This window comes from Symphalangus syndactylus, chromosome 22, assembly GCF_028878055.3.
Source record: "Symphalangus syndactylus isolate Jambi chromosome 22, NHGRI_mSymSyn1-v2.1_pri, whole genome shotgun sequence".
NCBI lineage: Eukaryota > Metazoa > Chordata > Mammalia > Primates > Hylobatidae > Symphalangus > Symphalangus syndactylus.
In genome coordinates this window covers 57801896-57818570 of record NC_072444.2, presented here as the reverse complement: position 1 = coordinate 57818570, position 16675 = coordinate 57801896, and the positions used below count along the sequence as shown (strand labels likewise).

General features: G+C 39.3%; 1 protein-coding gene across 11 annotated transcripts in view; it reads left to right on the top strand.

Moving 5' to 3' along the window:
* Positions 1–16675, top strand: part of NCKAP5 (NCK associated protein 5) — a 1005982-nt gene that overhangs the window by 677573 nt on the left and 311734 nt on the right. For 10 of the 11 annotated variants that reach the window (XM_063630959.1, XM_055260746.2, XM_055260747.2 and 7 more), the window contains one exon: positions 5813–5900. In XM_063630959.1, coding sequence (XP_063487029.1) covers positions 5813–5900 — 88 coding nt within the window. Of the gene's footprint in view, positions 1–5812; positions 5901–15378; positions 15461–16675 lie in introns of those variants that run through there. The other variant, XM_055260755.1, reaches the window with a different exon arrangement.

Below are 16675 nucleotides of genomic sequence, written 5' to 3'. Positions count from 1 at the left end.
TTGAATAATTTCATGGTTAATTTCATGATTAAGTTGGCATTTGATTAATCAGCAAGTAAACATGTTAAAATATTTTCTAAAAACAAAATTTAATTTGGTTCAGCCTTCAGTTGAATGAGCCCTATCAGTTATCAGTGTGAGTTGGGGAGAATGACTTCTTGAGTGGCTTCTTGTTTTCTGTTCTTTTCTATTTCTGTCAAAAATGAAGTTAGTCTCAATTGAATATCTGAATATAGGGGTCAAAAAGAACAATTTGTGTAATAATTGGATCAGTCCCTAGAGTGTCATTAATCAAAACAGAGGGCTAGATTTTGGGTTGGGGTTGGAGGGAAGGCATGTGAAAAAGCCCACAGTCATTTACATGTTGGAATAATCAGCTTCTAATGTAGCTTGGAGCCATATTTTCCAACACTGCTTTCATTATTGAATAAGTCCGGGTCTTCAAAGTCCAATCCATATTCTCTGATTACAAAGAAGGCCTTTGATATTATCAAGTGTTGTCTTACCATGAAAAAGTTCAGAACACTACCGTGTTTTAACATTTTCTTTCAGAAGGATCTTCCTTTGGTGTCTAGACGGACCAGCTCTTGAGACACTGGAAGCATCCAGTGACAAGTACCCCAGTGGTCCGCACTTTAAAAGGAGGTCAATGACAAAGGTGGTCCCCTGGGAACTGGGAGAGAATTTAGTTAAAATGGCTCCCTGATCCTGCTCTTTGGTGCTTTTGAATTGTTACTCTTCTCATGCATTAATTTTAATATGCGATTTCCCTAATTTTAACTTAGTGCCCTTCTTAAGCAAGGTTTTTGCTTCTCCCAGAGGAAACACTATAATAAGAATTTATTGATTACATAATGTGTACCTTAAAAAATGGAATCTATTTTAATAAAATAAAATGCCTGCATTTATACCTAATGTTACCTGAGACATACTGTTTACATATGTATTTAGTTTGTTTCCTCTGGCTGTCCTAGGAGTTAACTTTTTAAAAATAGTTCACTTGATGTACATTAGAATTTATTACAACTCAAGTATAATTTTGGTTTCTATATTTTTAGTTATAGCAGCTACTTGACCAATATTTAGGGGAAAAAGGGGTCTTAGTTTCAGGTGGGGGAAGGAGATGAAGAGCTAGAAGACATGAATTAAGGTGAGTATTTAAGGATAAATTGCAACCAGCTATTTAATAAACAAACAAACAAAACACACAAAACTCTGCCCAAGCCTGAACCAGAGGGAGAGGGAGGAATTGGCTTATTTCTTAATCATATTGGGAAGATAGATGGTGGAACTGTACTATGTGCTGGCTAGTAATGCAAACTTACATTCATTAGCTGTCAAAATAATAAAATGAAGCAAAATGTAATGGGGCATCAAACAACAATGGATGATGCTTTAGTCTTTGATTTTTGGGAAAATAGAGAAGTTTGTTAAATGAGAATTTTTTTTTAAAAGATGTCATCAGAGAGTAAATAATGGCATATTCTTATCAGGTTTAAAACATTTTCTCTGTGACATGATTCACAGAGGTTATAAAAAGATAGGACAACTTGATTTTTTACCAAGGGTTAGGATGGGGCCCTGTGACTCTGTTCCAAGACGTAGGTTGGAAATGTAATTGGTTTTGATTAATCATAAAGTAGTGCCAGAAAAGTGTTTACCATATTACTAAGGGTTATGAACTGCTCAAGATTGTTTTAACAATTTCCTGTCCACCCCCACTTTCTCCTATTTTTTAAGTATAAATCTAAGAAAAATGGGGGAAAGGTGAATAGATATTTTTCTTTTTGATCCAGCAACTTGTGTCTAGAGCTTGTAATTATACAGAAGAGATAATTTAGCAAGATACCCATTGAGACAGGGTTGTGTTTCAACTTAGTAAAAAATAATATGATTTCATTTTAGCTGAGTTCTATTTGGCCACTTTTAAGTCAGATGTTTAAAAATGAATGCAGTAAGGATTAAAAGAAGACATCCAGCTTCTGTGCTAAGGTGGGAAGAAAGTAGACTAATATTTAGAAAACCAGGATACCAGGCCTTTATCTGCCAGGAACAAGCTGAGTGATCTTGGGCAAGTCTTAGGACCACTGTCATTACTTCCTTGTTTATGATAGTTCGGCAAACATGATGGAAAATCTGATACCACTCAAGAGCTTGTTTACATAAAATGAAATCAAGTATTAGCAATCGGTTCTGATCACTTACTATTTCAAAATTTGTGACTTCTTTGCACCGATTTTTTTTTCTCACATAAGCTTAGTTTTTCTCATGCTCTCCCCAGGTCAAAAATGGTATTGTTGCCTTCTTGGGTTCATCAACCAAAGTTGTTCGCCAAGGTAACTCCTAGTTAGGAGTTAAGACTCTTACTTATTTAAAACCATTTTCCTGAATGTCAATAAGGTCAAGTAGAAACAGGCGTTGTATTTAGAGTCAGTAAAAATTATTTCATCCAAACTCCCTATCCAGCTAACCATGATCTCTTAAGCAAGCCATCTAACCTTTCTATGCCTTAGGTTTCTCATCTACCAAATAGATAGAATGATTTTTTAAAAGTAAATTATAATGATGAACAGATGAGACAGTTCTTTGGCAAGTTAAAAGTACTATTAAATTGAGTTATTATTAATAACATAAGATTTGTGAAAATATAGGGAACAGCTTCTGCTCTCTCAGCTGGATACATGCAGAGGTGGCTCGTATAAGTATGTGGTCACAAATCATTTTTAGAGTACTCATAACCAGCGCCCACCATCTTCCTGAAAACCCAAATGAGTCCTTGTGCCATCCTCTGGAAAGGCAGAATTTCTCCAATTAATAATCTAGGTCTGGCCTGTCCCAGTTGTCTACAGTTTCCTCACTCTGCTGCTGAGTAGTTACGCGCCATATTAGAAAGGTGACATTTGGAACTGTCCTATCCCGCCTACTGCAATGGGCTTCCCACATCAGCGGATTCACTGGTCTCCTAGAGCCCTTAATTTGTCATAGGAGAAGCGCTTAGTAAGAGGGAGAAGCTGGATCAGCCTGCTTTTCTTCACAGTTCTCTTCAACTAGTGTCCTACTGAGTCACTAAAATACATGCTTCAAGGTGGGCCTGGAAAAGATAACCAGTTCAGGTTCTGGACAGAGAGCATCGTGTTCAGGGCATTGAGTTCAGGCTTCTTGCTCCCAGAGTTTGGGTCTATGAATCTTCATGGTGGGCCCCAATGATGAGGTCATCCAGACACAGTCTGAACATACAGCGTGAGTGTCTGGCATAGAGTAACTACTTCACACTTTAAAAAATGAATTAGCAAAGAATTCATATAAAATAATGTCTAGTGAGTATGTGTTTTATCTACAGTTGAGAGAGATACAGTAGAAATACATGGCATAGTTCTATACCAAATGTTGTCATTTATTCCAGAAGATAAGACCTGCATATACAAAATATTTGAGCATTAAAGTGAAGGATTTTTAAGTGATAGAGTAAATAGTTTGAAGTATAGGGCTATAAGAATTCAAAGAAGCAGGAGATCAATGAGGAGATATCTTAGGAAGTGAAACTTAAGGTAAATTTGGAAAGAGGGATGAAATATAGGAAGATGAAATGGAGGTGGCATTCTAAGAAGTATTACCAGCATAAGCAAATGTCTGGAAATGGGAATAGGTGTGTTTTCTTTACTCTTTACTTCGGGGTAATGGGGAATCACTGGAGGTACACATTTAAAACAAAACAGGATTATAACATGTAATATATATTATAATTTGTAGAAACACTTATACATGTGTATAAAGAGGTATGTGTAAAGATGTTGATTGTTTGAAATAACAAAAATTTTGGAGTAATTTAAATTTCGTAAGTAGGGGAATGCTTAAATAACTTACATTCTCAACATGACATACTAGGAAGCGCATTCATGTGCACATAATGATATTTGGTCAACTGTGGACTGGTTGCAAAACTGTGGTCTCTTAAAACTATAATGGAGCCAAAAAATTCCTGTTGGCTGGTGACATCCTGATGACCCTGACCCTGCGTAGGCCTAGTCTAATGTGTTTGTTTGTGCCTTCGTTTTTAATAAAATAATGTAAAAAAAAATTTTTTTTTTTGAGACAGTTTTGTTCTTGTCACCCAGGCTGGAGTGCAGTGACAAGATCTCAGCTCACTGCAACCTCCGCCTCCCGGGTTCAAGCGATTCTTGTGCCTCAGCCTCCGGAGTAGCTGGATTACAGGCACCTGCCACCACACCCAGCTAATTTTTGTATTTTTAGTAAAGATGGGGTTTCATCATGTTGGCCAGGCTGTTATTGAACTCCTGACCTCAGGTGATCCACCCACGTCAGCCTAATCCCAAAGTGTTGGGATTATAGGGGTGACCCACCGTGCCCAGCCAAAAATGTTTTTTGTTTGTTTGTTTTCAGATAGCATCTCCGTCGCCCAGGCTGGAGTGCAGTGGTGTGATCCTGGCTCACTGCAACCTCTGCCTCCCAGGTTCAAGCGATTCTCCTGTCTCAGCCTCCCGAGTAGCTGGGATTACAAGAGTTTGCCACCACACCCAGCTAATTTTTGTATTTTTAGTAGAGATGGGGTTTCACCATATTGGTCAGGCTAGTCTCAAACTCCTGACCTCAGGTGACCCACCCACCTCAGCCTCCCAAAGTGCTGAGATTACAGGCATGAGCCACCGTGCCCAGCCAAAAAATGTTTTTTAAAACAATTTTTAAAAAGCTTATATACTAAGGACATATAGAAAATATTTTTATATAACTTATAAATGTTTATGTTTTAAGATAAATGTCATTACAAGCATCGAGTTTTTTAAAAATTTAAAAGTTTATAAAGTAAAAATTATAGTAAGCTAAGGTTTATGATTGAAGAAAGAAAAATATTTTTTATAGATTTAGTGCAGTGTAAGTTTGCAGTGTTTAGAGTATACAGTGTTCATAGTGTACAGTAGTGTCCTGGCCTTCACATTCACTCACTCCTCAGTCACTGACTCACCCAGAGCAACTTCCAGTCCTATGAGCTCCATTCCTGGCAAGTGGCCTATACAGGTGCACCATTTTAAGTCTTTCATATGGTATTTTTTCTGTACCATTTCTATATTTAGGTATGTTTAGATACACAAATACTATTGTTTTGTAATTTTTCTACAGTGCTAAGGACATTAACATGTTATACAGGTTTGTAGCCTAGGAGCAATAGGCAATACCATATAGCCTAGTTGTGTAGTAGGCTATCCCATCTGGGTTTATGTAAGTACACTCTATGCTGTTTGCACAATGACAAAATCACCTAATGATGCATTTCAACATTTCTCAGAATGTATTTCTGTTATGAAGCAATGCATGACTGTAGTTGAGAAGAATGAAATAAATCTTTACGTGCTGTCATGGAAAGACCATCACAGAAAGACCTGACAGTAGATTAATGGGAAGAATGAGTTCCTATAATATGTGTTAACTTTGAAAATTGGTGTTTAAAAATCAAAGTGGTTTTTTGGGAAGATTGATGTAGTGACACTGTATCAAATTAAAAAGAAGTGATTGGAAATGAAGAGGGATATTGGGAGATAGGTGCATGAGTTTAGATGTCCAAGAACAAAGAGGGGGACCTGAATGGTAGAGAAAGAGAATGTAGAGGTATCCAAAAGAATGGTTGCAAAGGACTTCATGACAGATAATTAATAGAAGATTAAGGAGAGAGAAGAGAAAAGAGATTTCCAGGTTGAAGCTTGGGAAATACGCATAGAAGGGTGATTTCTGCAACTTGAATGAATCTGTGTTAATTAGAAACCTTCTTTAAGAAATTCTTCATATTTTTGTTTCTCAGGATGGAAGAAACAGTACGAAATCTATTGCAGAGTCAAGGATCTCCAGAGCAGAAAAAAGAAGAAACTGTTAATATAATGGTCTATCAGGTACACCATGTTTATTATTCTTGGCTGGGTACTGGTCTGCTTGTTTTTCTGGTATTTCTCTAGGTTTGTCCTCTCTAACCCAGAGATAAATAAGAGGTATGTTCCAGACCCCAGTGCTAAGAGCCACCTAGTCCCCTCTGTTTTGAGGAATCATACACGTTTATTCCATTCATTCATTTCATAAACTCCTACTGTGAAACAGAGTGTAGATTTGATTCTAGGAAGATGCAAAAAATAAGTTTATGGTGAATGAGAGAGACTTGTATAAGCATTGCAGTACTCTGTGGCCAGGACTAAAAGAGAGGTGTGTACAACATTCTCTGGGAGCACAGGAGAGAGAATGCCTCATCCTGGCTGAGGAGGTGAGGAATACATACTTGCCAGAGGTGTGACATTTAAGGTGGGCCTGTGGAATAGAGAACTCTGTGAAGGGCATACCAGGTAGAAGGGACACCTAGGTAAAGGTGCAGTGGTGTGAATCTTCACAGCAGGCTTGTGGAGAATAAGCACCTCCAGATAATTAAGTAATGACCTGGAAATAAAAAGTTACAGTGAGACTGAGAGTACAGGGAAGAGCTGGATGGGGTCTGGGGTGTGTGCAGTCCTCCTGGGTCTGGCCTTGCACCTCAGGCAACAAGGAGTCTAAAGAGGTCCAAAGAGAGTAAGCAGTCAATGAAATAACAGGCCTTTGTCTTCTTCTGATAGCCCTTATCCCACTGTCCTTTAACACCAGCAAAGCTGCCAGGCCAGGAAGCAGGACATCTAATCTGAGTATGGTCCAGGTTGCCTACACAGATGAGAAGGCTCTGGTATGGTGGAAAGGGGAAATAAAATAGAAACAGCACAGACACTGTATATAGATAAATTTAGGACTTTTACTGAAAATCACTTCAAATCACAAATAGAGACCCAGCATCTACTGCACAACTATGTATGAAAAGCTTTAAAAGGCAAGGACATTGGTGGAAATGTGAGGTCATCACTGGGCAGCCCTAGGTTTTTGCTAGCTAAAAAGCCAGTGGGTTTGAGAAAGCAAGCCTAGGAACCCAGCTGATTACCATAATGTGGCATTAGCTTACCTGAATTTGTGGGCTCTGCAACCCAACTGGTTGTGAAAAGGGATTGGGAGGAATATGTTATTACAAGTAAAAGTATCAAAGTAAGTTAAGAAATCTGGCCATAGTTAACCTTAAGAGGCCGTATCCTAAATTGTTGACTCTTGAAATCTACACAGGGCTACTTCAAGAAGGTAGTAAGAATTATTTCCCATGTGCAGTGAATATAATGCAAAGAGTTGACTTAAGCTACCTCAGAAGAATTTAAAGTTAGCTTCATAGAGACAGTGGAAAAATCACTAAGATCAATTTCTAGGGAAAGGGCTTAGATTCTTCTTGAGGGCGGTCATGACAAAGGGAATGCATGCTCAGCATTTCCTGATATGTGGCCACCTAAAGAAAGGGAAAAAAATTTCAGTCCTCCTAGCTCTGAATTCTTCGTAGATATTATATCTGCTTTGGTACAAAGTTGAGGTGTAAGTAAAAAATGGGACTCATTTCTGCAATGAATGGTTCGATGCAGCCTAAAAGGGTCATACGAATCTGTGAAGTAAATTATTTGTTCCCCATCACACGTAACACCTGGCTTCATTAAAACTAAATAATCAGGCATCACTCTTGGGCTATATCTGATTTCTTCATGGTGGATCTCTTTCATTCAGATTCATATTTTCTTTTGCTTATTCTCTTCTGAGCTCTTACACAGTTATTAGCCAAATCTGTGCTGTAGAGACTTAACATCATCAGCAGCATTCATTTTGTGAAACTGGAAGCTGCTTAGAAAAACAGATATGCTTTAAGAAATGTGTTTTAAAACTATTACCTCTCCATAACCCAGTCTGTTCGTTTTGGGAAATGAACTCTTCCCTCTAGGGAGAAGACAGTCATTAACTTGAATTAATGTCACATGATAGGGATGTTTCAGTCATTCCTTTAATTGGCCTCAGGCTCCTTACCTATAAAATGGGAGAGGGAGGTGGGTTACATGAACTGTAAAGGTCACTGTGAATTTAACAAACACTGAACTTCTCGTATGCACTAGGGACAGCCTTGTGCTCTGGGCATTCAAGAAACGAGAAAAGAGAGAAGGACAGGTGATGCTGGGTGGCGCTAAGTCCCAGGGAGATCTTCATCTCACAAATTCTATTATTCTAAGTAAGGCTAATAGCAGCAAAATAGTTTATGCAAGATGTATGCATGGTGATACTAGTGGAGCACATAGTTAACACCTCCCTGCGGCCAAATTCTGCGTTTCAGGCAAGAGCTGGGAAATTTATTGCTTCATAATATGGGGTGTCATTAGCACACCTGTCTCAGATTTTCCAACTCGCAAGATTTCTCTGAAAGGAGCCAGAGGCCCGTATAAAGCTTAGGCCCCTGGGAAAGCTGGAGTTACTTTCATTTTCCACTGTGGTGGCGGTGTTTGTTCTGAGTCTTTTATCATTGAGCTAATATAATAATAGCAGAGTAATAGCTTTCTGTGTTCCAGGCCCCTGCTAATTGCTTTGCATGCATTAAAGGTAGTCATATTTTGTTCAGGGGGTGTGTTCCCAAAGACCTTTCATAATTTGTTGCTTGTGTAATTTATAGCTTGCATAATTCAACATGGATTCTCTCAAAGGACAATGGGTGTTTTCTGTTCAGCAACTGAGACGGTCCCACTATGTGGTAATCAGAGGTTTACAGTTTACCAGCTTTGCCATTCCTGACCTTTTTTTAATTGGGGAATTTGCATGATTTCAAGTTTTGCGCATGAAGTGACATTAATAACATTTTCATGTGACCACAATTTCAAATTTACCAAGTTCAGAGCCCCATCAAATGTGACTAGACTGTAGCTCATTCAGTCTCCACAACAATTTTGTGCAGGAGGTGCTGTCTCTATCCCTATCTTACAGATGTGGACATAGGCTCAGAGAGGTGAATGCTTGCCTGAGGATGTACAACCAAGAAGTAGCCTAGAAGGGTTTTGAACCCTGGTCAGTCTGATTCCACAGCATTAGCTCTTATGCTGAGGACTTCCAGAGAGATTACACGATAGGGCCCAAGTTAAATGATAGGTCTGCTTATTATCTATGCTGAGACCTGAACCTGGGCCTTTCCACTTTCTATCTATAGCTCTTTCCACTTATTCCTCTATTCCTTTGCTCACTCATTCATTCGAATGCCAGTTATTCATGTACTTTCTTATCTAAGTGTATTAGTTTCCTCTTGCTGCTGTAACAAACTTGGTGGCTTAACACAATTTATTCTCCTATAATTCTGAAAGTCAAAAGTCCAAAATAACAGTATTGGTCAGGATGTATTCTTTCTGGAGGCCTCCAGGGAAAATTGCTTCTTTGCTTTTTCGAGAATCGAGCATTCCTTAGCTTGTGGCCCTCGCCTCTATCTTTCCAGTCCATCTCTCCAACCTCTGATTTCATCATCACATCTCATTTTCCTCTCTAGGGTCCCTCTTATAATGACCCTGTGATGATACAGAGCCCAACTGGATAATTCAGGATAATTTCCTCATCTTGAGATCCTTAAATTGATCAAATCTGCAAAAGTCCCTTTTGCCACATAAGGTAACATGTGCTGTCAGATTTCAGGGACTGGGGTGTGGACATGTTTTGAGGATAGGTATTATTCTGTCACACTGAGTATCACATGTTAACTTAACAGGCTGGAAGTACCCAGAAGATATTGGTCTAAGTACCAGAGATGCAAAGATGCCTGACACAGGTCTTTTCCTGAAATGCTCAGTTTATAGGATGCTGGGGAGAGGGAAGGCAGGTAGATAATCATATATATTCAACAATGTAATAGAAGCTTGAACACATTCTGAGGGCACAAAGCAATGTGTCGTGAAACCCACTGTTCTCCCTGGAGACTCTGCTTCCTAACTCAGGCTTATTTTTAATAATCCACTTCTCTTTTAGTCTCTTTTGTCTCTTGAAATGGACTTGAGAGTCATGAGCTTCCTCATGAGTTCCATGGCCTGCCTTTCTCAGAGCATCTTGTGTTCCCAGTGTTCCGGGACCGTGTTTCATTGTCAGGGCACATATGCTTAGTGCTTTACAGTTTGCAAAGCACTTATAGAACATGGATCTCAATGCTTGGTGCTTTACAGTTTGTAAAGCACTTACACAATGTGGATCTTATTTCTTTCTTCCAACAGCCACTAAAGGAGGTATTTTGAGGCTCATTTTATGACAAAGCTCGTAGAGGTCTCAAATCTTCAGGGAGTGGGATGTGGGTATCTTTTGAGGATGAACTCGCAAATGCCAAGTGGTAGAACTAGAAATTAATCACAGATTTTCCAAATGAAATACATGAAATTAAACTGAGCAGTTATCTGTGGAATATTTTGATGGTGTGGTGGGAAGTAGGCACAATCTAAAATCTCAGGTCACAAAGTCACTGTCTCAAAATATTTTAAAAATCCAATAATAAATAAAAGTAAACTGAGATACATTAACAAGCTATAAAATGTTCGATTCTCATTTCCCCTGAGGAAGTGACAAGCACATGAGTCACAGAAATATTGTCATATGTGCAGGGAAGGTGACATATGCCCCTAGGATAGACTCATTTCATTAAGGAGAATGGAAGACCTGAAAAGGTTAACTTTAGAGAGCTCAAGGAAAGAAAAGCCCCTCCTGGGTCCCCACTGCTTTGTCTTTCCAGCTCATTCTGTCTAGGTGTTTTAGGATTTCATATGTGTCATGTTTCATATTTGTGTCACTCACACCATCATTTCATTTAATTAAGTAAATTAGGGAACTTATGTTAGAAAAAAATAATTACAATTAGACATGAAAGGGGGCAATTAAGCATAAAGAAAATAGAGCAACCCGTTGGAGAGGGGCATCATTCCATCACATTCATCTGCCAAAATATTTAAACATGGACAGCCTGAGTAAGATGCAAATAGTCACAGAACTAACGAAGGGTTACCCCCTTTATAGGGCTCCTACGTCCGTAGCTACCTTCTGCACTTCTTCATTGTAGCCGCCATGCTTCCTCTTGTTCCTACTTTTCTATATGGAATATGAATTGAATCACATTAGCTAACTAATTTAGAAAGAAGGTGAATGGACAAGTGGAAACAGTAACTGGGGGGAAAAGGACCCAACCATGGATACAACTTCTGCCACTACCAAGACTTATGGCCTCAGATGGTCACTTAAAGTCTCTGGGTTCTTTGTTTTTCATATTTTGAAAGAAGGGAATTTAGAGTCACCAATTAATGTAAATAGCTAAAGTAGGCCAGATATGAGAAAAATCAAGTACCCTCTAGGGAATTACATTCCATTTTTTCACTTTTGATAAAGGAATAAATACAGAGCACTTTTTTCATCTGTTTTTTGTTACTAGGCAAAAGCCTTGCTTTTGAAAGCCATGCCATAGCAACCCACACCTGATTTAATGCCAGAGAAACAGGAAGGACTGGTGGGGCTTATGGCAGGCTGGAGAGCCTCTGTCTGCCCTAAGGGAAGCAGCCACAGCTCAGTGGCAGCAGATTCAGACAACCCAGAAACACACCAGTGCAGAAAGATGGCCACATGTTTCAAGAAGATAGAATTTCAAGTTTTATGGGAAATCTCTTAGTCTGTAAGTGATGGCTTTTTTTTTTTTTTTTTTTTTTTTTTTTTTTTTGTGAGACAAAGTCTTGCTCTGTCGCCACGCTGTAGTGCAGTGGCGCCATCTCGGCTCACTGCAACCTCCGCCTCCTGGGTTCAAGCAAATCCCCTGCCTCAGCCTCCCAAGTAGCTGGGCCTACAGTCGTGTGCCACCATGCTCGGCTCATTTTTTATATTTAAGTAGAGACGGGTTTTACCATGTTGGCCGTGATGGTCTCGATCTCCTGACCTCGTGATCTGCCCACCTCGACCTCCCAAAGTGCTGGGATTACATATGTAGAATGATTGAAACATGTGCTAAACCAAGCGAAACCCTTAGAACAGAACGATAATTTCAAGGGTTTCCTCTTGCTCTTAGAATGCTGGGATTTTGGCACTACTTTTCCCAATGCTATAAGGCCTGGACTACATGAGGTATAGCATAGACCACTTATCTGACTTAATTAATACTATCTAACACTTACTGAGCACCTGCAGTATACGAGTCACTATGCTGATCATTCTACAGGTATGAACTCACTGAATTTTCATAAAATGCTTTGAAAGGGTTACTGTAATTTCACCTATTTTACAGAAGAGGAAACTGAGCCACAGAGAAATTATATAGCTGTCCCAAAGTTACACATTACCAATGTTAGGTCACTCGAGATCCTTTGCACCCTTTTAATTAGCTGGGTACACTGCCATAAAAATGGCGTGCTTGGTGAGTCATTGCCCCAGTGGAGAGCATAGAGAGGTAGGTATAGTGATCAGCAAAATTTCAGTGATGTCCAAGTTTTTAGTTCTCTCTACCTCTTTATCCCACCTTCTTAAAGAGCCCTGAGCTGTTGTGTTTTCTGGGCCCAGCTCTATTCTTTCCAAAGATGGTCTTTTTTCAGTCATTAGATCCCTTAGTCTGCATCTAGAGCAATGTAGTATGTTTCCAAGTTATTTCCATTTAAAGTGATCTAATTGAACATCATAATTACTTTTTCCTTAAATAATTCTTTAAACATACTCTTAGATGTAATTAAGCACGGGGAAAGAGACCCTTTTCCAGTTATCCCTAAGTTTATCAATCATGAAATATATATCCAGTTCCTTTTATTATATGTGGAAAGCACATGACATGGCCTGAGACCTTCCTCACTGAAGCCCAAGACTTGCCTGGCAGAGATATTATTCCACAGACTGTAATTCTTATCAGAGGTGGCAGGAAATTTTTGACTTTGAACTTTACATTTGTTGTGCCAGACCCCTATTGACTTCAGTAGGGATAGCACCGTGTTCGAGAAGCCAAAGAAGACACCCAGAGCCAGTGGAGGAGATACAGGGTTTATTGAGGGAACTTACGTACAGGGTGGTCCAGTGGCTGCAGGCTGGACAGGAGAACCACAACTACTTGCAAAAAGCGTGCAGTTTATATAGCATTTTCACTTAGCACCCTCCCCCCTAGCAACCTCCACCTGGAAACTTTCATCTAACCCAAAACAGAGGGACTCGATCACCTGTCCAGCCTGCATTCCACAGGATGGGTCATGGGTTCTGATGTTCCTCACTGATAAGGAATGAATCCCTGGATTGTCCACTGCTGGATTCATAAGCTTGGAACTCCAAACACAGGTTCCTCTTACACCCTAGGGTCATTCTCAGGGTATGCTTAAGTTATTGCTGTCAGATGTGTCTGCCATATAACTTCCTTCTTTCCTTGTAATGATTTAAGTATACTTTAAGCAAACCCCAAAATTTAAATACACTGGAGAGAAAAGTTAGGGTTGAAAAATTATGTTATTAAACTATCAATTATGAAAGATATCTTTTTTAAAAGAAAGCTCCTTTAAATAGCAATATCTTTAGTATAAAATGTAAATTTGCCAAATTTCTAACATAATAGATTTTATTTTAATGGACATATGTACACACAAGGCAAAATTGAAGTGTTTGTGGTTTTCCAGAACTGGAAAGTTCCTGACTAGTTCATCTCAGCCCTGACTATCAGAATCACCTGAGGGACTTGCAACAGAATCTGCTATATGGGCATCTCCTTAAATCTACTGAGTTCAAGTGATGCGGGCTGGTACTCTGCTTAGTTTTGTTGTTTCCAGGTTTGACAGATCATTTTGATTCCTCTTGTCCATAGATCTGTGCTAGGAACCAATGAGGTACATCAACACCCACTCATTTCACCATAACCTTTTCCCTCATTTTGAAAAGGTTAAAATAGAGTTGAAGTGAAGTTCACAGCCCAAAGTCTCACTCCAGCACCTGCTATATTCATCTATACTGATTTTTACACACACAACAGCTGTTTCAGTAAGTACCCTGGAAGTTAATCAGCGAAGTGAAGTGAACTCTTATGAGAGCTCGATTGTAATTTACAGAAGTTCTTTAGAAAGTGCTTCCTTTCTTTTTTTCCTTTTTTTTTTTTTTTTTAGCCTTAACAAAATGTGGTAAACAACTGTAAATATGTAGATCAGCAGTGAGTACATTGAGTGACTGAGTGCACACCGGTTGGGAAAAGAAATCTAAAATTCTGTTTGTTGATAGAGTGGCTAAGTCTTTGCACAGTTATTTATAACATTTTAATACACAATAGGGTTATGAAGTATTTTTATTGAGAGCTTTTATTTATGTCTGTGGCCTATAATCTTGAGAAGTCTCAAGGGTTTTTATTCTGCTTTAAGCAATTGGTCTTTTCTATGAATTGTTATGAACTTCGAATAGCTGCTGAAGTGGGTGGTGGTGGCAATGGGAGTATTTTTATTGTGTGTTGAGATTTAAAGGGCTGAAACTGTTCCTTGAGGAAGCAGATTTCTTTCTTCCTCTTTTGTTTTAAGTGTCATCCACTGTTCATATAATAAGTTCAGATACAGAAGGCGGAATTTCTCATAACCAAAGTGTGTGCTTAGATTCAGGTCAGTCAAAAATAATGTCTTTCAAACAAGATGAATCTTCCTTTTCTCTTTGAAATGATTCTATAAGGTGAATTTTTTTATTTTACATCCTACAGAAATATTTCCCAGATATTCAGAAGTTTTCAAAACAGTTTCATTCGAGAGCACCTGCTGGCTGGCACACTAGCTAAAGAGTATTTGTCTCATACATCCAAAGTCATGTTAAATACTTTGAAAGGAATAGAAGAGTTTTAAATAACATCACTAAGAGTTTAAATAGATATGTACATTCTTCTCCGGAATTTAAAATCCCTGGTTTAATGGGTTCTGACTCTACTTTCTTTTTCTCAATTTCTACCTAAATTCTGTGCTCAGACACGAATACTTTTCCTATTAGACGTTTTGACCCTGAACCGAGTTCTTACCAAGTAAAAGCAGAATATGGATCTCTCTGTTAAAACAAATATAACCTGTGAATAAAATGGTGCCCTGGAAAAGCACCTTCTCTTACTACAGGTGAGCTGGTTATTGCCAATGTATGTACCCGCTGTGTCCCCAGCTCATCTCAGCAGAGAGCCAGCCTTTATTTTGAATACCCAATATTGTTTCAGGTCAGGAGGTTCTGTGGCTACCATCCAAAAGACGTTGCCCTTTAGTAAGTGTGCAGCTTGAGCAAATACTTGGGGCATTCCAGATCATTAACCAGGCATATCAGTTATTTCCTGGTCTAAGAAACAAATGAATTTGAACAGAGCAAAATCACGATGATATCAGTCCTTGAAATTTGACCTTACTTTTATTCACTTTGACCTTACTTTTATTCACTTGAGGCTAAAAAACTGTCTTTTCTTTTTTTAGAACTTGGCTTATTAATGCTTTGTGAAATGGAGAGAAAGTAGGCTGTGACAGAAAATGTAGTTTTGGAATGAGGAAATAGTTAAGAAAGAAGTGGAACGGGCCTGCTGGAAAAAAACATACACTTTCATTACTGAGATCTCTGCTATACGGTAACCTTTTAGCTATAGTGTCCTTATTGATTTTGTCTGCACAGCAAGCACAGCATGGCAATGAAGAGAAATTGCCAGGTGTGGGGTGAAAGGAAAATGGTCTGGCCAGGGGTCTGCTGTTGGCATTTAAGCCATTGCAAGATTCAGGTGTTAATTGACCTGACAGGCATATCTAAGGAGGCAGAACCACAACCTTTGTGGCTTAGAAGCTTGTTCCTGGGCCCTCTGGAGCAGTTTCTGGGTCTGGAAAGGTGGCCATCTTCCCCTTTACAGCATTCAGTTGTAAGACAAGGGATCGGGCTGTGATGGATCGGGGTTCACAACCCACCTGGGCCTCAACCCAGAACAATTCCATAGAGTCTCCGGCAGCTGAGACTGGGCCATAGTATGGTTAAACAGTTTCCCCAGGTGATGCAAATACCATTGCTATGATTGTGAGTATCAGTCAACTCCATGATCTTGAAGATCTTTTCTGGACAGCTCAACTCTATGAGGAGGGGCACAGGGAGAAGATTCTTTTGTTAGAGAGAGAGAAGGTCTCACTATGTTGCTCTGGCTGGTCTCAAACTCTTGGGCTGAAGCAGTCCTGCTGCCTCAGCCTCCAAAGTTGCTGGGATTCCAGGTGTGGGCCACCATGCTTAGTTTTCCGTAGAATATTCTTAAGGAAGTTTGACTTACAGGTCATGGGAGAATGTGGATGCTCAATGGAAGTTCAAACGGTGTTTCTTCTCCCACTAATAATTATTTGCTGCGGCCTGGGAGGGGAAGGGCTATCTAATCCTAAATCACTTAAGGCCTGTGCCAGCTGTGAAACTATCCAGAGGAGCCCCCTGCACAGGACTTTGTCAGCTCCTAGGCCCTGAAAGGGTGGAGATAGTAGAGAAGTCTACTGAAGTTGCCCCCCTCCTCTGGACTCCCATGTCAGTCTGTCAGCCATCCATTCAAACACAGAGGCAAACAATATTCCGTATTTCTTCTTTTCTCCATGCAATAGCTAGATTAACATAGGGAAGAAATAATCTGATGAGAGGGAAATTGTAGACCATTTTTTAAATGAGTATCTCAATAGATGCAGAAAAAGCTTTCAATAATATCCCTCATGATTAAAACAAAAACCTTGAATAAACTAGGCATTGAAGGAACATACCTCAACATAATAAGAGCCATCTATGACAGACCCATAGCCAACATCTCACTGAAAGGGCAAAAACTGGT